At 44.7% G+C, this 24,295-nt stretch overlaps 1 protein-coding gene across 2 annotated transcripts in view; it reads left to right on the forward strand.

The window, feature by feature from the left end:
- EPHB1 (EPH receptor B1) overlaps positions 1-24,295 on the forward strand; it is a 397,511-nt gene that overhangs the window by 325,005 nt on the left and 48,211 nt on the right. For both annotated transcript variants that reach the window (XM_056121704.1, XM_056121703.1), the window contains 3 exons: positions 3,158-3,280; positions 14,266-14,513; positions 20,167-20,382. In XM_056121704.1, the coding sequence (XP_055977679.1) occupies positions 3,158-3,280; positions 14,266-14,513; positions 20,167-20,382 (587 nt within the window). The remainder of the gene's footprint in view (positions 1-3,157; positions 3,281-14,265; positions 14,514-20,166; positions 20,383-24,295) is intronic.

Consider the following 24,295-nt stretch of genomic DNA (forward strand, 5'->3'; position numbering starts at 1 on the left):
AACACACCATTCCAAAATGATGAGGTGCACACAGGGTGAGCTGTCCAGGACCATGTACTCAGGTGAATCACCCCCATCAGAATGTATGGGTCCCCAAAGAGGGGTCAAGCCAGGAGGCTACCTAAGGATATACCCTAGCAAGCCTTGACAGAGGGGAAGCACTGAGCATGGCTCATTTTTTAGATCTGATCATTGTCTTTTCCTTGATGAAAAATGGATTCATCTATTTTGGGGGGAGACTTTTACTTTGGCACAAAAATGGGAAGCTCTAAGTTGACTTTGCATCACCCCTTCTGGGCTTCGGTGAAAAAGACCCTGACCTCAGAAGGGCAACCTTGGCATCGTGTGCCCATGTGTGCTTGCACAAACACACACAGACATGCAAGTTCGGCAAACCTCTCTTTGTGAATAAACTGGGCTTGTGATCGGAGTGAACTTGCTCCCATTTAGTGCACTGTGGCTGTACATGATCGACCTAGAGGGAACCCAGCTCCATGCAGAGATGAGCCACCCCCTTCTGGGAACAGCTTCTTCCCCAAATGGATTGGGGCCAATATCCGTAAAGCTCATTAACTCAGAATCCTTCCTCATTCATCCTTATATATGTCTCTACTTGCAGGCCATTCATTAAAACATATTCTAGATTGTTTAATTAGTTTCCATGGAACAATTCCTGTAGGACAACGGAGCATACATTGTTTAAAAGCACTTGATCTAAAATAACAAGGTAGTTATTTTTAAAATAACTAGTATAACCCTAACAGCCCAGTATAACTCTTACAGCCCAGTCCCTCCTGCCCACCCACTTTTGCTTCTTTCCTACCCCCAACATTCTGAAAGCGCTTTGCTGGCAGTGAAGCATCTTCCTGTCCCTCAGGCACTGTGCTAGATGTGTCGCCTTCAGGATGCTCTCTGACAGCAGTCACCCTGGGAGGGCCTGGGAGGGCGGTGCAATCACTGCCATGGGCAGAGGAGAATCTACTTGCAAGTGAGGTTTGGAGTCTTGCCACATGGCGTGGGCAGTGAGAAGCTTTGGGATTCTGACCTCACTGATGCCCTCTCAGCATCTGGCTTCTCAGCCTTTGCCTTGTCTAGAATCCAAAGGGAAGTCACAGATGGTGGACACGGGCCTGCTCACCCTTTTGGCATTTGGGAAACTTTCTGGTGACCTCATATCTGCCATCCTCCTGTCCACACTTTTTTCTGTAGCATCTGTGTTTCTTCACATAAACTCTCTGTCCATTGAGTCCCTCTGCCCGCCTGCACAGAAGACCGGGCAGCCCCCAATGCTCAATAGACGGTACCCCCTGTGTTTGACTCCAAGGCTACCTGCTTTCCTGGGGTGAACTGTGAAGCTTGATTCTGCCTGTGGCAGCTCCCTGAGCTTCCCAGACTCTGAAACTGTCATTTATTTGTCTGTAGGGAATATGCGGGAGGGAAAGGCTTGAGATTACCCCTAAAGTAAACTGCTAGCTTCCAAAACCTTGTCTCCAGGGTTCTGAGCAACCCAAAGTCAGATGGTTTAGAGACACTGATCTTCCTTCATTAGATATATTCAACCAGCTCGCTGTCATTCCCATAGTGACTTCTGACTTACTCTCCATGGACAGTCCCAGGGTCTTCTCTTCCTCTTCTTCCTTCCCTGTCTGACTCTCGAAACATCACAAATTGCAGTTGCCAGAGTCCAAAGTTGCCAGGGAACATTTTAGACCATCTAGAGTGTTTATCATTCTAAAAGTAAGTCTCCTAACAATTTGATGTTACTGAATTATTTCATAATTTATTTTATACTGACAATACTCCACTTTTTTTTTCTTCAGAAAAAAGTTATTCTGGGCAGGCATCTGGCTCGTTGGCTTTAAAAATACTTCCCCAGTCATTTTTCCTCTGCTCTGGATTGCCCTTCAGCACTGTGAATTCTAGCCTGAATTGGTGACCAAGACAGTGCCAAGTTGTAGGATGTATGGCCACTAGAAATTTGAGGAAGGAAAATTGTCAAAATGTAGTTGTTAAAAGGCTGAGAATTAGAAGTGGCATGTGGCCCTGGAAGGCAGAGCTTGGTGCCCTAACGTCTGGCCTCTGGATGTCATGGAGCTCTGCATTTGGTGCCTGCCACCACCCTGCTGGCCATGACATTCCCTAAAGGGCACCAGTAGAACACCCTTGCTCTTCTCCGCAGGGCAAGGGGAGGCCCTGTCACTGGGCTTTGGATGCCTCCCTGCCCACACATTGCCTTCATGAAAACAGTTTCTACATTTTGCCAATTTCTACATTTAGACCATGTTGAAAAATGACATTTGAATGAATCCATTTCTTTCATGGGCTCCATTTACCTTTTGTTCCTTCTTGGCTTCTTGAATGGATTTTTTGCTGCAATGACAATTCTCTATTCCACCCCCATGCACATCTCTTTATCTTGTCCCTGGAAGTATCAGTGACAAACTCAATATTCCTCTGTGCATTTCTTCTCATCAGTTCACCATTTTATTTGTTTTTCATACTTTGTTGTGTTTGAAGGTGTGGAGGCTTCAATTTCCATCTGTCTTCCGATCAACCTCATTTTTCCCTATGTGGATTTTGCCCTTTTCTCTGCCCGCATTTTCTAAGTTTTTCTCTTCTGGTATATTGTCTTGGCTCTTTCGTCCTGAGGTTTTTCTAATAGCAACTTCTTTCTTCTTAAAAAATCCACCTTCATCCTTCTTCTAGCCCTGGACACAGCCGTCAATTATAACCTTAACGGTGGCCTCCACTCAGGAAAGTTGTCAAGTTGATAAATATTGATATCTACCCTACCATTTACCACCACTTTTCTGCTAATGCATTTGGTTGGCATCAATCAGCTTCTTTGCCTTCTGTGAGCGCCTGGTGTGGGAACTGGTCCCGATCTGTCACTTATAAGTAATCTGTTCCACATTTCATCAAGAGCTCAGAAAGAGAAGGAAATGTGGAGGAGAAGTAGAGGACAGAGAAGCAGGCTAGCATGGCCCCAAGGGAAGGGGATAGAGAGGCCCAGCAAGGCAGAGAGTTAGTCTGGTATATATAGGAGACCCCTGTACCCCACCCGCTACCAATACTTCTTGTTGGGATTATCAGCAGTGTTAATGGCCGTCATGTGTGTCCTCATTGGGATGTTAACCTGCTTATCTCCTTCAATAAGGCTCCCCCGGGATGAAGATCTACATTGACCCTTTCACTTATGAAGACCCCAATGAAGCTGTCCGGGAATTTGCCAAGGAGATTGATGTATCTTTTGTGAAAATCGAAGAGGTCATTGGAGCAGGTATGGCTCTCCTCTATCTCCCTTTATTTCTGTTCTCTTGGTGTCCAGAAATCTCCCTGTCCCATGCTAGTATGAAAAACCAACCCACAGGGAAAAAATATTCTACCATCTTTCTCCCCAGAAGTTGTATTGGGACCATCAACAACTCATGGATCTTGACCATTGTGGTCAAGTCTATCTGATGTTGCAGAGAGTCACATTTACTTATAAAGGATTCATAAATACTCTGGAGATAGACCACTGAGTACGGATAGAGAAACTGAGGGTGCTCAAATGAGAAAACTCTGATAGAAAGAACTTTAGAGGCCATTGTGGTATCTCATTCACTGATCATAATATCCCTATGACTTTGGACAAAGATTTCTTCCTTTACTCTGAGTTTTTCTTTCCCACATACATGCATTTGGAGATAGAGCATGGGTATTGACGAGGGATCACTGTTTGCAGGAGAAAGCCCACCTATGGCCATATTTCTATACAGAAAGCTATGATGTGGATAGACCATATGGCATCTCACTCTCCCAAGACCATAAACCTGTGAGCTCTTCAATCTTCCTGATTCAGACTTGCAACTCAGCCCAACAGAGATATAATTGCCTGAGGTGTTCTCAGGAACGCTTAGGTGAAGATTGATCTACAATATTCATGTTTTATTAATGGATTGATAGTTGAATCAATTACAGCATGGATCAGCCACAATAACATAAATAATAACACCAGCCATCGTTACTTTATATGTGCTCTTTCTGCCTCCTGTCACCTGCTTCTTCCAATCTTCTTTAAAGATTTTTTTTGTGCTGTATCCTCCCCTTTCCTGCTTTGCTTTTCTTCTATGGTGTTCTTTGTTTTGTCTTCTTCAGTTCTTGTTAGCCATTGTTCAAGGTCTGCTCTTTCCGAAGCTGCATGTCGCTCCTCTGTCTTATTCGTCTCAATATTTGGAGAGCCACAGAGTTGCCCCTTTCTAGTAATATTTTAACTGAATAAAAGATGTTTAGTCAAAGCCACTTCATATATTACCTTTCGGAGCAAAGTCCCCGCCTTCCCTTCACTGCCTCTCTTAATGCACTGAGGGGTCAAAAAGCCATCTGTGAAATTGAAAGTCACATTTGAAAGCTTGCCCCATTAGGCCACGCATTTTCATGCTCTGGTCTCCCTCTTAAAGAGCTCCAGCCCCATGGCGCCACTGGGGTGGGTGCCGCACACTACCTGCCAGGACACAGCATGGGTTCCAGTCGAGGAATCATAATCTGATCCACACGAGTCCATATATATTTCCCATTGACTTTCATTAAATATGTTGCCGAACCACGACTTTCACTTCTGTGCAGGTAATTTTCTCTTCCTCCTCAGATGCTGACATATTTAAGGCTCGTGCCTTGGAAGACTGGAGACCAGATAAATTGGACTACTCTGAGGGGCTCTGGTTTCACTCATAAACGGAAACATGGTGGGGAGACAGACTTTTCAGTGCTTCTTCACATAGCTGTGGTGGCACAGGGGAATGGTGCTGGTGATGTTAACGGTGTTATTTATGACAGGTGCCATAGTCAGGCTTTCAGGGTGGCATTGATTCCCAGAGAAGTACACATAGCTCCACTTCCTGCCCTGGTAGAAGGAGGAAAGTGCCTTTTCACTTTAGGAGCATGCCCATACTTTGGGGTGAGCCTACCGATTTGCGGTTGTGCAAAAAATGGACCAATAGTTCTGCACTCTCCTTTATGCCCCACTGTTGTGAAATTTTTTGCTCAGGCTGCCTGGTTTGTGCATTCTGCTCAAAGATGGCACATCCTCTTCACAGCTCACTTGGTTTTCAGGCGGGATTGAAGAAGTTAGTGGGTTTATAAGGTTCCCAGCAGTTACAATGGGAGACCTCTGCTGACCATGTTCTAAAGACACCTTGGCACTCAGAAATCCCACACTGAGCCCCGTGGCTATGAACTCACTATTGTAACTTGATGCAATTTTCACAGAAGATGCTTCTGACCAGAATCAATCTTTCTCCAGCTCCTTTTCTCCTCCGTTACTACTCATTTCTCACGCAGTCTGCCTCACTGACACTGACTTCACTTTGTGCTTAATGATCATGTGTGACATTGAGTGGAAGAGAACAAAATAATTTTGTGGTGTAATATTCACTACTTGAGGGATTACAGTATTAATATTTATTCAACAAATTTAAGCCAGTTGGGGTGTTTCAATAGCACACGGACTGTATCACTCCTATTTCTTTGCTGCCTGGCAGATTGAGAGAAGGGGGCCACAATTTGCTTGCAAGATAGTAACAAAGCATAAAAAGAAGGTGGAATGAATGGAGCATTAAGTATAGAGGTCCAGTGTCTGCCCTCTGGGTTTTATCCATAGGACATGGCGTACTCCCTGTTTCTGAGCAGGTGGGTGACTGGAAGAAGGTTGCAGGGAGATGAAAGTGATAAATTATGTGTTTGGTTTAGACAGTAAGGGGATGATGAGAAAGGGTCATACTTTGCAGGAATGGAAACCAGCTTTAGGGATTTTTTTCTTGGAAATATAGAGAGGGGTTGAGATGGCTGATAATGGGGTCAAGGTGGGCGGGAGAAGGCTGCATTTAATTTAGTAAACCCATCTAAGTGGGACTATGTTCAAATATGGTGAGTGGAGGTACTGAGTTGACAGGAAGAGGTAGCATGGAGGCTGTCCTTAGAAAGGAGGGGTATCAGGCTAAAGCCCCTGTAGGGAAGGCAACATGGCTCCCATGGGCAGTAGAGGTACAGTCAAAGAAGGGACAATAGTAGAAAGTCGGGAAACTACAATATTGGAGAATTGTATTAACTGCCAAAGTTTCCTCTATAGTTTTGAGGATAATGAATAAATGAATAAAAATAAATGACCCTGAGGAAGGTGGAACACCTTTTAAGAGAAGCAAATTCATGTGAACTCAATAATCATTATGTAATTATTCATTTCTTGCCCATCCTCTGTCCCCAAGGCTCAAGGCTCCATGCAAGTGAGGGAATGCAAGGATTTTTTTTGGTACCACTAACCGTATCTCAACTAAGACGAGGAACTCAAGTAATTGGCTAGTTATTCAGTATCTGGTTAAAAGAAAGTATGTCCATATAGGTAATCTTACCAGGACCAAAAATCAAAGATTGGGAACGGTTTGAGCAGTGAGCAGAGGTGCAGTGAAATGGAGATTCACCCAATATTCTGAAAGTGGTCCAGTAGAATGAGGGAAGATTGGAGTTTTCTTTTTGCCTTGTGGATGATGGGAATAATTGGAATCTCTTTACAAAGACCGGCTGATTTATTTGGAGAATAACAGATCTATGTAATCAAGCATTTGACTGACAAGAGTCATCTCATGGTCAAGTCCAATGCCTTGGTTAATTCTGAGCTCTATGATCAGTAGATTCACTTAGAGCAAAACCTAGGATTAGCATGCATGACTGGGAATGAAAGCATGAATGTAACTCAGAGAGTGTGCACTGTGCATCGTGTGTGACAATCCTGAGTATGACTCTCGTGTGCATAAGAATGTAGATGGAGGCATCACTCTGAAGTTATCATCAGGAAGAAAATATGCACATTGTGTTTTAATAATAAATACCTTCTCTTCTGAGCACCACAGCTGTGGATTCAGCATGTTCACAGATACCTTATTGAGAGGGAGAAGGAAACTTTATTTCAGCAAGAGTGCTGGATGAGGAGTGTTGGGAAGAGTGGGGTACTACTGTAGAAGAATGGGAGTAGAACCAGCAAGACCTCCCACTTCTGTCTTTTAAAAACAGGATGTGTTTTCCTAAACTGAACAGAAGTCACCAGGAAGGGGTTTTAGAAGATAATGTGAAATAGAGGTCTTCAGTAATTATAATTAAAATAACTGGCAGATATTGGACACCACAAACGTACTTTACAAGCACTATCTCATATGGCCTTCATAACAGTTCATGAATTAGTTTGTGTCTGAGTGCACGTGTGTCTATGTGTGTGTTTAAACAGGCGATGAAATCAACATAGAAGAGAACAACTTTCTTAAGTTTGTACTGCTGGTTGAATTAATGGTAGATCAATAATTGAGTCATACTCTCCAAATGTACCCCAAACCAAATAATAATAATAACTGAAACTTAACATGTCTGATCTGGGTGAATGTATGCCCTATATGACTGTCACTTTTGTTACTGTTCTGAAAGAAAGAGAAGTATTCAGATGGTAAACTCTATCTAGTAGTTTGGAATGCCTATATTTATTTTTTGGGAATAGAGAGACAGTCCTAGAATTCAGTCTGCCCATATTATAGTGCTGTAAAAACCAGCCCACATTCTCAGGGGAGATCACATTTTACCTAAAATATCATGGCTTCTCTACATCCGCTTTTCATGTAATAACTTACCTATCTTTAGAAGGACAAAAATGAGGAACACGATATTCAGCATTTTAAATACTTACTTCATACAAAACTAATAATATTTAGGTATGGGTTTGATAATCACAAAAGGCTCATCTACGTTAGGTTAGGTATAGTGAACACCATGGCTATTAAGTAAGTTCCATTTCATCTGACAACTCCAGTAGTTTGGTAATGGATGCCTAGGGAACTCTGCTGAGAAGAATTGGAGCTGTGATCCATTTGTAATGTCTGTCCTGGGCATAGGGTCAGCAGATAGTGGAACCTGCCATGTTTACTTACCTTGCACAGGTGAATGTAATAAAACTTGCTAGAAATCATACCTTAAATCCTAGTTTAAACGTATTCTTTAATAGTTCCTCTTCTGGGTGAAGATTGAATTAGTAACTAGAAGCTATACTTTCCTTTGTTTTCTCCCCAAGGCAGTTTATGACTTCAAAATGTTTCTTTAAAAAAAAAGAGTACAATTGTGTCGATTCTCATTGCATATAGCCAACAGCTACAGCCAGAAATACCTGATGGCAGGTTGGATGTTTCATTTTCAAAAATGGAAAATTCCTCCTTTCTGATTTTATATACAATAGTTGAGGCATTTAACAATGCCACACCACTTTTTTTATCTTTTTCTCATTTTGTCAAGGAAGCCGGGAAAGAGAAACCAGCAAGAAATGGAAGCTTGTAAGGAATAAATTCATAACTGACTGGAAGGAAAATCGCAGGGATTAGCTAAAAATTACACTCAACTAACAGCCATGAGGACCTCACCTCTCAAATCTGAACTGGCATTGGAACAACTTAAAGGCTAAGTCTAAGCCCCAGAGCCCTCCAGCTGCTAAGCCCAGGATCCAGATAGTTGGGGCTAGAGCATCTGCCTTGCCCCAGCTAATAAGTTCCTAGGGAATCTTACTGTCCTCGGGCGGGAGACAAACTTTGAGAACCATTGCCAAGAGGTACTGGCCACTAAACCACCATGATGCTGGTACAGGATTCTAGCCCAGGGAAGACCTGCTACAGGAGAGGACCCAAGCAAGGTCAGCTGCAAAGGCATGCTGCCCATCCAGATGCAGCTAGCCTAAAACTCAGTCACAACAAGGACTATCAGCCAAGGATGAACACAGAAAAATTAGCCACAACCACAGCGCTGCTATTTCCTAGAAGCATCAATTTTGAATATAATGCAGATGCTGGATTTGTTGAGAGTTTGGATTTTTTTAAAAAATCAAAAATCTGAAAATTCTATGGCAGTTATTTGGAGCTCATGCAAAAGGACATCTTTAGGTACATCAAAGCACCACAAACCTCATGTTCGGTCTTAAGAGAATGTTTGTTGCTAACAGTCACACACTCATCAATGTCCCTCCCTGTAGGTTCTGAATGCTAGAGTGGCATTACTCAACTGTTTTCCTACTGTGACCCTCCTTCTGAACTTGTGTCTTACTGTGTTACCCCATCCTATCAATTGGCCCCTTGTCACATGTCATGATTCCTCATGACTTTTACCTGTGGCTTCCTTGGAACATCACAGAGGCACCTGGTTGGAGATTGAGAAGTGATATGCTAAAGGATCAGAGCCCCCAGACTTCAGCTTCCTGGGATCACCCATGGTATCTCCATGCCCAGCCTCCTGACAGGGTCTTCTCCCAATTCCTGGCAAAAACTAATCTTGACTCCACCTCTGCCAAGTCCCCCTCAGTGCCTCAAAAACTTACTTTCCCTCCCTTCTCTGCTGCAACACCCTTCTCTCCACACCCAAACCCCAGGTCCCACTCTCTACCCTTGGCTTATGTCTTTAGGGTCATTAACCCACACTTGGCATGTGCGCCCAGATGTCTGTGGGTTATAGAGTGCTTCGTGGACTTCACTCCCTATTAGAGATGCTTTGTGTTGTGTTGAAAGGAGAGCTGGGAGCTCGGAGAATCCATTGTATGGAGACAAGGCCAGTCTGGGACCTACCACTCTTTGCTCCACTCTGGCTCAGAGTTGCCCCCAGCTGCACTGGGGCCACTAAATTACTGGGCAAAGCACAGTCTCCCAGTGAGGACTGTGGATTAAGTGGCTTCCTTTGTAGTTGGTGCTTGGGAAACCTCTGGGCTTGGAGAGTATAAAAAATCATTTCTCTGCTCGTGTGGAACAAGAGTTATTTTTTACAGAACCACTATTCTTTTAAGCCACTGCTTTCCAGTAATTGCAGAGCAGATTTCTGAGACTAGTAACACTACTATGTGGTAAGCATACAAAGCTTGTCTCTTCCCACACAAGGAGAGAACTTAAAAAAAAACACACACCTATTTTTTCCCCATCAGTTTTAGATTCATGACAAAACTGAGTGCAAGGTAAAAAGGTTTCCCATTTAGCTCCTGCCCCCACGCACACACTTATTCATAATTAGTATGCCCCACCAACTAGGACATTTGTCATAGCCGATGACCCTGCATTGACACATCATTATCACCCCAGTTATGCTTACCTTAGGGTTCACTCTGAGTGTAGAACACTGTAAGTGCTAGGAACAAAGTATAATATCTACCAGGGACCTGCCACTTCAAATTGTATATAGCAGTTTTACTGCCTTAAAAATCCTCAGTGGAACATGTATTTATTTCATAATTTTTTAAAACTCTATAAGACCCCCATCGAGAATGTAATTTAAAACTAAAATCTTAGAAGCACTGTACTAATCAGCCACAAAGATTTATTAGAGTAACATTTGTCAATGAAGAAAGCACAGTGATCCACATTATTCTATGCACCGTATTTCACATATAAAAGCCACAGAATTTACATTAATTTTTTTTGCAAAATAGTGAACTATTATGTGAAACTTAAACTTTTTCAATTGTGTCAGGATTACTGAAAAACCGGGGCATGACAATTACATGATCATGATGATTATGTTGTAAAATACAGGAGATAGAGTTTTTCTCAGCCACAATCTGTTTCTTCTATTTTTTTGGTTCTTTCTTACCACTGACCTCTACCAAGCCCACACTTGGCATTTGACCCTGCAGGAAGAGCATCTTTATAGAGCATCAAAAGTGTTGAGATAAATTCCATGCATTCCAGGAGCTCTTGCAGTCCAAAATTCACTGAAAGAGGCTTGGATAATGGAAACTCAGCATTGGCTGCACATTACAACATATGGACAGCCAGATCTGGTCTCATGGCTTCATGACTGGGTCTTCAAACCGGGCTCCATATTCAGGAGGGTCCATGCATAGTTAAGTGCTCTGACATCACAATCTTAACATTCTTAATAATTTTTGGAGAAGAGGTTCTGTGTTTCTGCATTGCACCAAGACCTGTAGATTAGGTAGCGGATGGCAGGCAACTTTACAATATGTGTAAAGCCAAACTATGCCAAGACCAACTAATCATTATGGAGTGGGACTCGTTCTCAGCACTTGGTCAAGTTCCCCAGGGATAGAACATGTCCTCAATGGCAGCATTTCTGTGTGTGTGTGGTTGGGATGTCAGACTTGCTGGAGTGTTTTTCCAGACTCTGCACACTGATGTGTAGAAATTTATCAGTATTCTGATCCTCCAGCTCCCAGACAGGAATTTTGATGAGTCCCAACACCTGTCTCTGAGACTGTCCCAGCAGGCTGGCTGTGCCCTCGGGTCAGAGTTGCTATGAAGGGGACTGCATGTGACCCGCACAGGCACCATAGTCCCCCAGGATGGGGGTTCCAGAGTCCTCAAGCTCTGCTCCTGTCATATAGGGTGGCTAATGGAAAGCTCCCACTGAGGGGCAGTGTGGTAGGAAAAGAGGTGGGCACAAAAAAACTACTCTAACTCTGACTCACTGCTCTGAGGCACAGACATGTTTTCTTTGTGCCCAGAATAGTGCCCAACTCGTGATGGTGTTGAGGATTCAGTAAGAGAGAGACTGTCTGGAGTCTTGTGCTGTGCCTGCCACAGAGTAGGTAGTCAGGAAACATTAGTGTCCCATTTCCTCCTTTTGTTTCATTGACCAACTTTTGTCTAAAAGAAAATATGACCCACTATTATGATTACAAAAAGGTAGAACTCCTAACCTGTGTTATTCTATTTGTATGCTTATTGAATATGCAATTTATGTTTAGTCAGATCATGGTTATTGCGGGTAGGGCGTTCGCCTTACACGCGGCCAACATGGCCGACCCGAGTTCTATTCCTCCGCCCCTCTCAGAGAGCCTGGCAAGCTACCGAGAGTATTTGATATGCCAGACACAGTAACAACAAAGTCTCCAATGGAGACGTTACTGGGCCCGCTCGAGCAAATCGACGATCAACGGGAGGGCCTTTTTATCATGGTTATTGAATACTTTTAGATCAAGATATCAGGTAATGGATGATATACACTTACAGGCATGCCTATAGATACACATATATGCATAAGGGCATGTAGAAACACATATACATATATGCACACTATATATCTGCTTATAATATGCATGCATGTTCATGCAACAGACCCCAGTTGCTCAGTAATTTCCTTTATATTTTACTCATTTGGACTACAAAACCATTATTGTAACAATTCAAACAACATAGAAGAAATGAGGTTTACTAATCCCTACTTCTCCATTCCTATTGCTACCTGTTAGTGTAAACTTTTTCAAAAGTAATTTGAAGTTAAAAGAAAATTGGATACAGATTTTTTTTCCATCTTGTTCCTTTGCACAGACACACATCACATTCTGTAACTTGTTCTTTTCCTCTTCACTGAGCAGTATGTTGTGACCTCCTGAAGTCAGTACGTATCACTCCTCCGTCAGGCTTCAGCGCTCGGCCATGGCAGGTGGACATGTTTTTCTCTATCTGTTGCACTGGTGATGGGTCTAGGGTCAGGCAGTACAGGAAACGGCTGTTGTGAATAGTCTGTAGGAATATAAATATGTCTTGGGGGGAGGGAGGTGGGTACACTGGCGATGGGTGTGGTGTTGGAATTATGTGCATAGGAAGTTACCATTAATAGTATTATAAATCACAGAATATCCTTTAAAATTATTTTTTAAGAAAAAGAGTATAAATATGACTCTTCATCTTCTTGTGGTAAGAGAAGTGGTAGAGCCTCCGTGAGTAGACAGAGCAAAAGTCAAAGAAACAATAACTAACACGACAGCTGCTTGCTGTTGGCTTGCCTACCTAGGAGACCCTAAAGTGTGGTGCCCAAGCTATAAACATGAACAAAACTGTCAGAACTCAAGCAACTCCCCAAACAGCATGTGATTAAATGTCAGCCCAGTGTTATACATGAGGTATAGTGTAGGCCCTGGCTGAGGTCTTTCTGGTGGGCCTGAGCCAGCCTGAGCCAGCCTGAGCCAGCCTGAGATTCTACCATATCCAGCACTACAGGAAGCTTTAGCCATAGCTTCCTCCTAAAATCTTTGTTTCATAGTATAAAATGACAAGAACTGCCCATGAGATGACATAGGAGCCGCTTACATGCTTTTCTAATACTGCTAGTAGTTTATCTGATTGCTCAGAGTTAGATTCATCATTTTCTTCCAGAAACTTTGAGTTTAAAAAAAATGTTGTCCTGTGGAAAGCTGTGTTTCTCCTATCAGACCTATCAGTCAAAGGTCACATACATTTCAGGATGCACTTCTGAGCAGATACTAAATTGCTTTTCATGAAAGAACTAGAAGTTTCCAAACCAAAATAACTCATAAAGGAACTCTTGGAACCTCGTTGCATTTAATTCAAGAGAAAAAAAAGTTTTAAACCACGTTTAAAATGATGTTATCAGAATTATTTTTACTCTTGGTGATTTTGCTGCAATCATGTGTGACATCATGGAGGGCTACAGCGCATATTTGCTTGGAAAAAAAGACTTACTATTCATCTGTCAGACAGGCAATGAGCTGACAGTCTTGATGGTGGCTACTTCAGGATCTACCTCAGTTTCCCTGCAGTCACTGGCTCTTCCCAGCAGCCTGGATAGAGACTCAGCATAGCAGGTGCTAGGAGCCTCCCAGAAGGGGTGTTTAGTCTGGGGTTCTCACTGTCCTAGGCCAAAGAGGAGGTTATACATAGAACTGCTGTCAGGGCACCCTTGACTCTGGTCCTGCTTCACATTCTTCGAGTCAGCACAGAGTTGTGGTCTGGGGCCAGCATCGGTCATCCCTGCTCCCCCTTTTAACTTGCACAGTTAAAACTCTTACCCTGATAAGTCCTCAGTGTCTGCTTTCTGGAGGTCCCTAGAGCCACAAACCCTTTCAAAGCAATGTAGGAGCATAGACACTGTACATCTCACTCAAAGGACTAAAGTGTCTGCCATATCCCTGAGTCCCTGGACTTTGTTGTGCTCTAAATTAATTAGGATTCTGCCAGAGAGAAACGGACCGTTTGGTTTTAATGGGTTTATAGGGCACAAATGGAAAACCACATGAGGAGGAAGAAAAATCTATATAGATACCAGAATTTCATGTTACTTACCAGAATGGTTTCTGAGAACCAAGAACTGACCAGAGTCAAGACACCCTTAGGATGGTCCAAGAAAACGGATTCTGCTCCTTGCCCACAGTTCCACTTGGCTCACCCCTTACTGGGGAAGCTGCATCTCTGGTGGTTTCACAGACAGGGAAGAGAGGTAATAATTGCTTTCTTGTTGCAGGAGAGTTTGGAGAGGTGTACAAGGGGCGTTTGAAACTCCCAGGCAAGAGGGAGATCTACGTGGCCATCAAAACACTGAAGGCCGGCTACTCGGAGAAGCAGCGCCGGGACTTTCTGAGTGAGGCAAGCATCATGGGCCAGTTCGACCACCCCAACATCATTCGCCTAGAGGGTGTGGTCACCAAGAGCCGGCCCGTCATGATCATCACGGAGTTCATGGAGAATGGCGCTTTGGATTCTTTCCTCAGGGTGAGAACCAAGGCTTCTCTTTCCGGGGGTACATGGAAAATGCCAGTACTGGGGGAGAGGGGAGGGAAATGTGTGAAGAGGAGCTACACTCAGTGCCCCAGGACTGGGAGGTTTCTGAGGAGTGAGCAGGCCTGGTGGGTCTCTTACTAAGAGGAATGGCTCATGGAAGGATGCTCAGGAGGAGGATGGTATAGACCTAGGCATAGCCAAGCTCCATGCCTGCTGGTTGAGTGACAGCACCTTGGAGTGGGGTGAAGGTGGCCTTCAGGAGAATCACAGACACCGAAGAGACTTCCTGGGTTGCCTGGGCCCGGTGTTCACACCCAGCAGGTCCAAGTCATTGTTCCCCCTGCTCGGGGCCACCTGCCCTTTGGCTGTGCTTGTCTGAGCAGGAAAAGGGGACGAGGACCACAGGTTCCCATATGTGTCCATGGATCATTTTGGGATGTGACACCCCAGCAGCCTCCAGTGGAGGTGGGGGAATCTACAGGGGCCAGGTGGGCTGTGTGTCAAAGGTTGCTGCCAGAACATAGCCCTGGGTGCCACAGTGGGACTGGTTTCCCCCACCCCTCGGGTCTCTGTCTGAGCTGTTGCAAGTAGGGGGTGTGCTTGACACCATGTGGGAATCGGGGGACTGAGCACAGGCTGGGAATCAGGGTCCTCGAGCCAAAGGCCCCATTGTGAACATCTGGGGTGTCCAGGGGACAGCCGCAAAGAAAGGACAGGGTTCTTCTGAACATGGACTTTGGCTCAGTACCAGGACCTGGTTCTGTTTGCCACCCACTCCCAGCTGTGCTTGCAGCTCAAAGGCCCATTGGACAGCTGGCCATGGAAAGGTTCCTGGGGGATGGCCCCATCCTGCTCTTTCCTGGGTGCTGGCCTGATCAAGATGAAAGGGACACCGCCCTAATGCATTGGGACAAGCACCCCAAGACTTTCCAGACTGAGTCACACCACCTAGTATGCCTAGTCTGGGCAGGTCCCAGGGGTCCTCTCTGAAGTGTGAGGTGCTGGCGGGGACTACTCCAGGACTGAGACCTGGAATCTTCTGCAGTCTCACTCACTCACCTGCCAGCTGATGGCATTCCATGCTGCTGGCATCTTTTTCTGTGGCCTGACAGTGCTTCCCCACAGAAAACTGGGTCCCCAGAAAAAGCATCTCCAAGAGGAGAAGGCCAAGGCCAAGCTGGTCTATCCCTGAGCCTCAGAAATCACCTACAAACCATCAGCTACCCAGAGCAAAAGGCAGGAAAGGGACAGGCCTCATCGTTGCATGGGGTCTCCCACTGGAGAGGGCATTGTCCCCTCAGAAGTCCCCACCATGAGCACCCTGGGTCCACCACTGCCCGAAGCTGCCACCTGTGCTATTTTTGTGTCCAGGCAAACATTCCTAAAAGGCAGCCAAAAGGAGTGGAAAATGTCCCTGGGATGCCCCCGAGGCTTTCCAAGGGAGGAGAGATTGATTGTATATTGGGGACAAAGGAGCCGGCTGACAGAGCAGTGCTCAGTGGCTGAGGTTGGTATGTCCGTTTGGTCATCTGCCAGCAGCTGGGCAGTTGATTCGATGATGAGAGCAGCACTTAGGCTGCAGTGTGGAAAGGTAGCTGGGGACTTGGTGCCAAAGCTCCCTTTGAGGGGCGGGCACACTATCAGCCTCATCTGTGCATGGGCAGGAGTGGCTGTCCTGGTGTGAGGTGAAGACAATGATGTTCCTTACAGTTCCTGTACTCAATCACCTGGCCAGGCACAGCCTCCTGGAGAGCATGGAGGAGGCTCCAACTCTGAAACCATGAGCACCAGCTCAATCCTTGCTGACGACAGCCATGAAGAGCAATCCCTGAAACAAAAGTCCTCAGGAGAGTTGTGGTCATCCTGAGAGTAAGGGCCTCTTTTCCTTGCTCCTAGATCTCCTCTATGAGAGCAGGGTGCAGACCATGATTTGGGAAGTGGGGTGAAAGCATCTGTGATCAGGGATCTCATGAAGACAGTCAAAAGTGAGCAGAGTGCAATGCTGGGGAAAAGGGTGTTTTCAGGAACCAGACGCTAGGGGACTTTGAGGAGTTATTTATATTGTACAAGACCCCTGGCTGTCCTTCACAGAACGTCACCACGTGATCAGGGGAAGTGATCATCCTCACTCTCTGGAGCTTGCAGGATTCAGGAGATCGGGAAAGTCCTTCTTGGAAGCCTGTGTTCAGATAGAACCCAGCTCTCTCCTTCTACACAGAGCTGTTTTCACTGGAGCTCAGATTGTGGAGGCCTGAGGGGCACCAGGATTATTTACCACGATGAGGCCCAGGTGGTGGGAACAAAGCTAGTGGCAGGAGAGGGGAAAGGAAATGGCAGAGAAAGGATGGCAGCAGGGAGCGGCCGGAGCGGGCAGTGCCGGGAGGAGAGGGGAAATGAAGCGTCTCGGACTCAGTGCGAGTCATGGAGGCAGGTAATCTATAAATCTAATTCCAGCCTTACCACCAGACCCTGGAGCGCAGCAACATTAATTGATGCATCTGCTGCTTGATAAAATCGAAAAGTAGGTCATCAGTTCAGTTCTGCAGGGTCCATCTTCTGGGAAGTCGTATAATTTTAGGATCACCATTTGGAGAAGAAAGGAATAGGGTTTGTCCTCCTTTGTGTGACAGTTTTCTCCCCCCCCCCCCCCCCGTGGGTCCCATGGCTTGGACGTGGCCATGGTCCCACTCTGGGTGAGTACCTGAGAGTGGTTCTGGGCTTTAGGCTCCCACAAGCACCTGCCACCCTCACTATTCCTCTCTGATTGCAGGACCAAGAACCTGCCATTTCTGGAGAGCTCACCTTCTTATTCCTTAGCCACGTGTTCAGTAGGGTTTGATTATTCATTTTATTAATGGCAGTGCCATGAAGTCGTTTGTATGCAAATCCGTCCATAAGCATCTCCTTCTTGGCACTCAGGTTTGGAGAACTCAATCTGGTGGCTCTTTCCATAATCTCAGGAACATCCCCCGAAGCCCTCATCAGTGTCCCTTTGTCTGAGCCAAGACAGCTGACGTGCTCCATACGGCCTTCATGCCTACAGCCTGGCCTTGCATTGTCACTGGTTCATTCGCAGATGGTCATAACGGGAAAACTCTTGGAAGCTACTGAGCAATGTCAAATCAGGACATTTCCCACCAGGGAAGCTCATTCATGGGCTAAAGATGAAGAACAGTAACCCAGATGTCAGAAAGATACCAGATTGGTCCTGAGACTGAGATTCAACTTTGGACTCTGCTATGAGTCACCCAGTGGCCTTGAACAGATCTGTTAACTCAATTTCCCAATCTATAAACTAAAGGCATTGAGCCGGATAATCTTGAAAGGTCTCTTTCAGTTAAAAAAAATCTATGATTCATTCTCTTCAAACAAATCAAATAAGGGTTTCATTTCCTGAAGTGGATTTGTCAATGCAAGTTGAAATACCTAAATCCTTCCTGTCTAATAAAAGGGCCAGCAAGTGGCTTCAGTGAATTTGCAGGAAAGCAATTCAGCAGAAAGCACTTTATGGGGGGACAAAAGTTTAAATCATTTTACCGAGGCCTGTGTTTCTTCTCTGTGCTATGTTTTAGCAGGAGCTCAGCAGACTCAGGTCTCTGCCCTCACTCACTAAGAAATCTGCTTAAGTTTCTTCTTTTCTGTCTCATTTATCTTTGGTGATATTCCCATCTTTAGAGGCTCTTTTTTGGGGATATGTACCAATGAACTAAACCTAAAATAGTTGAAGATGCCAGAAAATTTTAATATATTTTTATGTCTTTAAATTTTACTAGGATTATAAACTCAGTGGGCATAACTTTGTCACTTAAAATATGCGATTCCCATGAAAATGCCTAAGAATGTGTTGCCCACTGTAGAGTCAGTGTTTTTCAGTGGGAAACATTGGGCAAGAGCAGAGACAGGAAGAGTTGCGGATCTGAGGTCTGCTAATATCTTCTTTCTGTTTCAATGGCTGGAGTAGACATCATTAATCACTCGTGGCTCTTTTTCCTTTGATGTTTGTGCCCAGTTTTCTTTACATGATACTAGAGCTTAAACTTACTTTGACTTCTGTGTGAAAATCACACACTTAGTCTCTGTAACCTATTTTACAGAGTCAGGTTTAAGGATCAAAATAGATTCTATGATGGGCTGAAGAGATAGTACAGCAGGTAAGATGCTTGCTTTGCAAGCAGCTGATTCGGGTTTGATCCCTGGCATATATGTTGGCACAGCAATGCAAGGAGTGATCCTTGGGTACAGAGTTAGGAGTAAGTCCTGAGCACCACCAGGTGTAGACCAAAACCAAAACCATCACCACAACAGAACACACACATGCCACAGATTCTGTGAAGTTTGACGTAGCATTTGAAAATCAAGTGATGGAAGAAATCAATATTTGTGGACCATTGATCCAAATGCTGGGGCTGCATTATCAGGTTCCTCTCATCAGGTTCCTCCCACTGCAGCTAGGCTACCAATTACAGATGTCAACTTGTTGGATTCAATGTACTGTGGACTGTATACTTAGGAGCACTAATAATCCATCTCCTCCGCCACACCCAGAAGATGGTGTCCTCAATAAGTCCTCTGAGAAGAGATGGCTGCTGAGATACTGTGTTGTTGAGTGTGGTTTATAGTGGTTGCTGACCTGGCATCTGAGGGGCCACTGAGTTGAAGCTGGCCTCCTAGACCTTCCTGAGTCCTGGGAAGAACGGGCACTCTCTGCTTGTGTGCAGATGTGGAACCATAGTTCCAAACGTTAGTGTAGGGGGAACAAGGTCATTGCAGAGATCTTCCCTCTAAGGCAGCATGGGCTTGAAAAGAAAACAAGTTTTGATTGTGGAGAGAAGCAGAGCGATGGCATGGATTAAGACGCCAGAGTGGGAAGAGCTGTCTTAGGAAAGGTTTGCAAGTTAGCCCCTCATTGGGAATTGAACAGGAGGGACACACCCATATACATGCTGCAGGAACTGATCTCATGGGCCTCCAAGTCGTGCTCGGGAGTTTGGAGCTGTTCAGGAAGGCAGCAGGCTGTTAGAGAGCTTTAAGCCAGGGAGTGACATGGCCTGATTTATGTCTTATGAAGATGACTCTCACCACTGGTAGAGGAGGGACCAGGCAGGGAGGGCAGGTGTGGGCGGTTGTTACTGGTGATGGATGGCAATGACTTGCTGGGAATGGTGGCAGTGGGGATGGAGAGGAGGGGATGGCTTTGAGATGTAATTTGGAGAAGAAATTGACAGGAGTTGGCAAGGAGAAGAGAGCAGAGCACTCAAGGAAAGGGAGGAGGATGGAGCTGGGAAGGGGGAGGGTGTCCTGAGCAGATTTGCGGGCACCATCCAAGGGATGGTGAGATAGCACAGCGGTAGGGCATTCGCCTTACAAGCGGCCAACAAGGCCGACCCAGGTTCGATTCCTCTGCCCCTCTCGGAGAGCCCGGCAAGCTACCGAGAGTATTCGATATGCCAGACACAGTAACAACAAAAGCCTCCAATGGAGACGTTACTGGGCCAGCTCGAGCAAATCGACGATCAACGGGAGGGCCTTTACCTTTACCTTTTACCTTATCCAAGGGAAGCAGGCAGTGAAGCCATATTACCCTAGCCTCTTTTTAACCACTGAGACCCCTCTTGATCCCAGCTCCCTTCTTGTCTTTTGACAGCAAAATGATGGACAGTTCACGGTGATCCAGCTGGTGGGAATGCTCAGGGGCATCGCGGCGGGCATGAAGTACCTGTCGGAGATGAACTATGTGCACCGGGACCTGGCTGCCAGGAACATCCTGGTCAACAGTAACCTGGTGTGCAAGGTGTCTGACTTTGGCCTTTCCCGCTACCTCCAGGATGACACCTCAGACCCCACCTACACTAGCTCCTTGGTGAGTCCTTTGTGGTAGTCTTAGATGAAAGACAGAGTTTAGAACGGTGGGTGGTGATGAGGGGAGGCACCCCACCAACTGGGGAGGGTTGGTGTCCTGTACCCTCTCTCAGCAGAGAGAAGAGTCTGGAAGGATTTGATCCAGGAGAAATCCTCAGAGCTGCTCCTCCAAGGCAGCTTTTGGGTAGAAGCTACATGGAATGTGCTCTTTCAGCTCCAAAGCCATGTGTGTCTGCCCACGGAGTTATTTTTTTAGCGAAGCACAACCATGTTTATTGAATAAAACTTAATTAGTCAAATAGGAGGGAGGAACAAAGGGAAGGAATGTGTGTGCAAAAGAAAATATGAGCTTGAAAGAGCTAGCAAACAAAAAGACATAGAGACAAGGAAGCGAGACACATATTCAAGGAAGATCAGGTGCCGGAGGAGGAAGCCGGGAGAGGAGAGTTTGGATAGCCACTCTGGAGAAATCTATACCACTGGGCACAGCATCAGAGGCACCTGTTAGGAGGGAGCAGACTCAGATGCAGCTCAGGCATTCCTGGGAGCTCTCTTTACCACCTGTAGGATGAATACAGCCAAAGTTGTATTTCCCATGCTACTTCCCTTCTATCCCCAAGCAGGTCCAAGCATCTCTCCATAGCCACCTCGGTCATGCAATTCCACCAGAATCCACTCAAAAGGGTCATAGTTGAACTCTCTGAGCCTCCCTGCCCCTTATCTCAAGAGTTGCATTGCTCAAATAATGACTGTCACTTTGTTGTTTCCTGTGTCTGTATGCCTCATGATCCATATCCAATCCTGCAGAACTCTGAATTCTTACAAATTATTTCCTTTCTTTCCAACTCCACCAGTCCCGAGAACATCAGGCTCCTGCACTCTGCCAGCTACTGTGGCTCATGAAGTAGGCCTCGTGGTTGGCTTGACTCAAATTCATTCCCAATAGTGTTCAAGCGATCCATCTTCCTTCTGATATGCTTATATTCTTTAAACTGCCAAAGCAACCCTTAATTACTATAATAGCCAAACCAATACAGCGAAGAAAAAGTCAGAGAATAAAGAAATACAATTCCACTGAAGCAGGACATGGCAAGTTTACCTTAAAGATCATAAAATCAATAATTTAGGTTTTGCTGAGTAAGGGATCAGAGAGAAGCTGTTCTGTAGGTGACCATATCATAATGTAAAAGGTAGCCCTTCAAAAAGATATAAACAGCCCTCTTTGCTTTGGGATTATAAAACCCAGTTGCCAACTAGGCTATAGTTCCTAATCCCTGTCCTAAGGAGTCATTTCCCAGACAGATGTGTCTCCTTTTGCATTTTTCTCTCTGTTCAAGTAGGTGGAAATGTGTGTTTGATAAAAATGAGATCATAGCATGCCTGTTATTCTGTCTTGTGTGTCTCCTGGGCCCTCTTACTGCCAGGTTGCTTTTCCAAAAGTTTGTAAACATTCACACTCCACTAGGAGTGTGCGGAGCCTGTCTTCCAATAGCCTCACCAGCACGGGAGGTGATCAATCTTTAAAAATTTGCTAATCCAAAGATGAAAAATGATACCTCATTTTGTTTTAATTTGCATTTTCAACTGACTGCTAGAGATATTAATGTCTTTTCACAGTCACTGGGATTCGTTTCCTCTCCTGTTAATTATCTGTACATGTCTCTGCCTATTTTTCTCTTGGGTTGTTTGTTGGTTTCTGAGAAGTGTGTAGGAAGTCTTCTTGTATTAAGGATGTTAACCCCATGTATGCCATACCTGATATAATTAGTGCCCCAACCTGTTGTTGGGAAACTGTTTGTGATATCCCTTGATTTGCAAAAATGATTAATATTCGTAGTTAAAAATCTATCTTTTCCTTTACTCTTAGACTTTCTGGTTTGTTTTAAAAGTTCTGTCCACACCAAGACTTTAATGCTTTAAAATTATTTTCTGTACTTTTTTATGGGAGGGGAATTTTTCTATAGATAAATGTTTAGTATCCATGAAATTAATTTTTCCCAGTATTTTATTTTGAAAAAAATCAAGTGTACAGAGAAATTGATGGAATTTTACAAAGGACAATCCTCTACTCACCTTCTAGATTCCGGAACTAATGTTTTTCTGTTTGCTTTATTAAATAATAATCCATCTCTGTACTCATTACTCCATCCAACTTCATTGATACAGTTCTGGCTAAAATCTCAGACCTGGGTACATATTGTTCTTGAACACTTTAGCATAAATGCCCTTAGAGTCAAATAGTTTATACTCTTTTTAATGTAGGTAGTATTTATGTAAAAATATATACAAGTCTTTTTGTTTTCTTGTTTTGGGGCCACATCGTGGGGGTTGCACAGGGTTTACTCTTGGCTCTTTTCTCAGGGATCACTTCTGGTGAGGTTCATGAGACCATAAGCATTGAACCTGGGTCAGCCATATGCAAGGCAAGCACCTTACCCACTGCACAACCTATCCACCCCCTGAAATATACAAGACCTAAATGTTCTTTTACAGAATTGTTAAAATGTACATAATTGTGAAATCTAAATAACTGTCCAGAGAAAGTTTTGTCAGCCCTTTGGTCCAGCCCAGTCACTGGCCTTCCTGAAGCCACAGTCAGAAGCAGTTCCTGTTCTGACAATCTTATCAGCTATGGGTTCAAGACTGTTTCATAAGTGGGATTGTTCAATGTATATTTTGTGTTTGTCTTCTTTCACTTAGATTATATTGGTGAAATTTACTTGTGTGTATGTGTGTGCAGTAATCATTAGTCACAGTGTACTATAGCATTCCATTGCTTATTGGTCATTCTGGTGTTGATAAACACCAGGGTTATTTTATAATTTGTTTTTGAATATGTATTAGGATATGTGTGCTTACCTTGTTTTTGTTCAGGTGAATAGATAACTGTGCCAACACCAGTTATTAAAGATATCTACTTTATTAAGTGGGTAAGGCATTTTCCTTGCACGTGGCTGATCTGGGTTCTATTCCTCCGCCCCTCTCGGAGAACCTGGCAAGCTACCGAGAGTATCCCGCCTGCACAGCAGAGCCTGGCAAGCTCCCCGTGGAATATTCGATATGCCAAAAATTAGTAACAACAAGTCTCACAATGGAGACATTACTGGTGCCTGCTCGAGCAAATTCATGAACAATAGGAGGACAGTGCTACAGTGCTATTATTTTTTTTTTATAATTTATTTCTTTATTGAATCACTGTGGGAAAAGTTACAGAGCTTTCGGGTTTAGGTCTCAGTCATGTAAATATCAAACACATTTCCCTTTACCAATACTTATTTTTAACCACAGACCCCAATAGAACCCCACCTCCGACCCCTCCCAATTCCTGTGAGGCAGATGAGTTCTAGTTAATACTCTATCTACTTTGACTAGATACATTGTTTCAATAGGAGATGCGCAATCATTGTTTAGAGTTTACGACCCCCCCCCCAATCAGACATGCTAAAACAGCGTTGTAAAATGATTTGCTTTCTACAGCTGGGTTTAAGAATAAAATGAAGTTGCGCGGCCGCAATAGCGGTTTTGAATTTCTGCTATTTTACTTATTAACCCTGGAAGTATTTCTATTAAAAGTTAGATAGTTAAGAAATTGGTTTCTGTGCTCTGGAGTCATGGCCGTGCCGGAGAGCCGCTCGTGGGGGGCAGCTGGTGACCTCGGTCGGGCGTGAAGGACGGCCCACAACGCCCCCTTCCCATGAGGTCCCTGCCACTCCCACCCCCGGCTCAAACCTGCTGTCCACAAGACTCCCATGCGGCCGCCATCTTTCTTTCCAGAGAGGATTGGGCGAATGGAGCAACACCCTTTCCCCTCTGGGCAGGCATGCTGGCGCGGTTTAACACATAGTCCATTTGCTTTTCTGCTCCAAGCAGGTGGCTTTCTGTACTAAGTCCTTGTGCTTCCGGGGCCGTGGCCG

Source organism: Sorex fumeus, unplaced genomic scaffold (genome assembly GCF_029834395.1).
Source record: "Sorex fumeus unplaced genomic scaffold, SorFum_2.1 ptg000044l, whole genome shotgun sequence".
Taxonomy (NCBI): Eukaryota; Metazoa; Chordata; class Mammalia; order Eulipotyphla; family Soricidae; genus Sorex; species Sorex fumeus.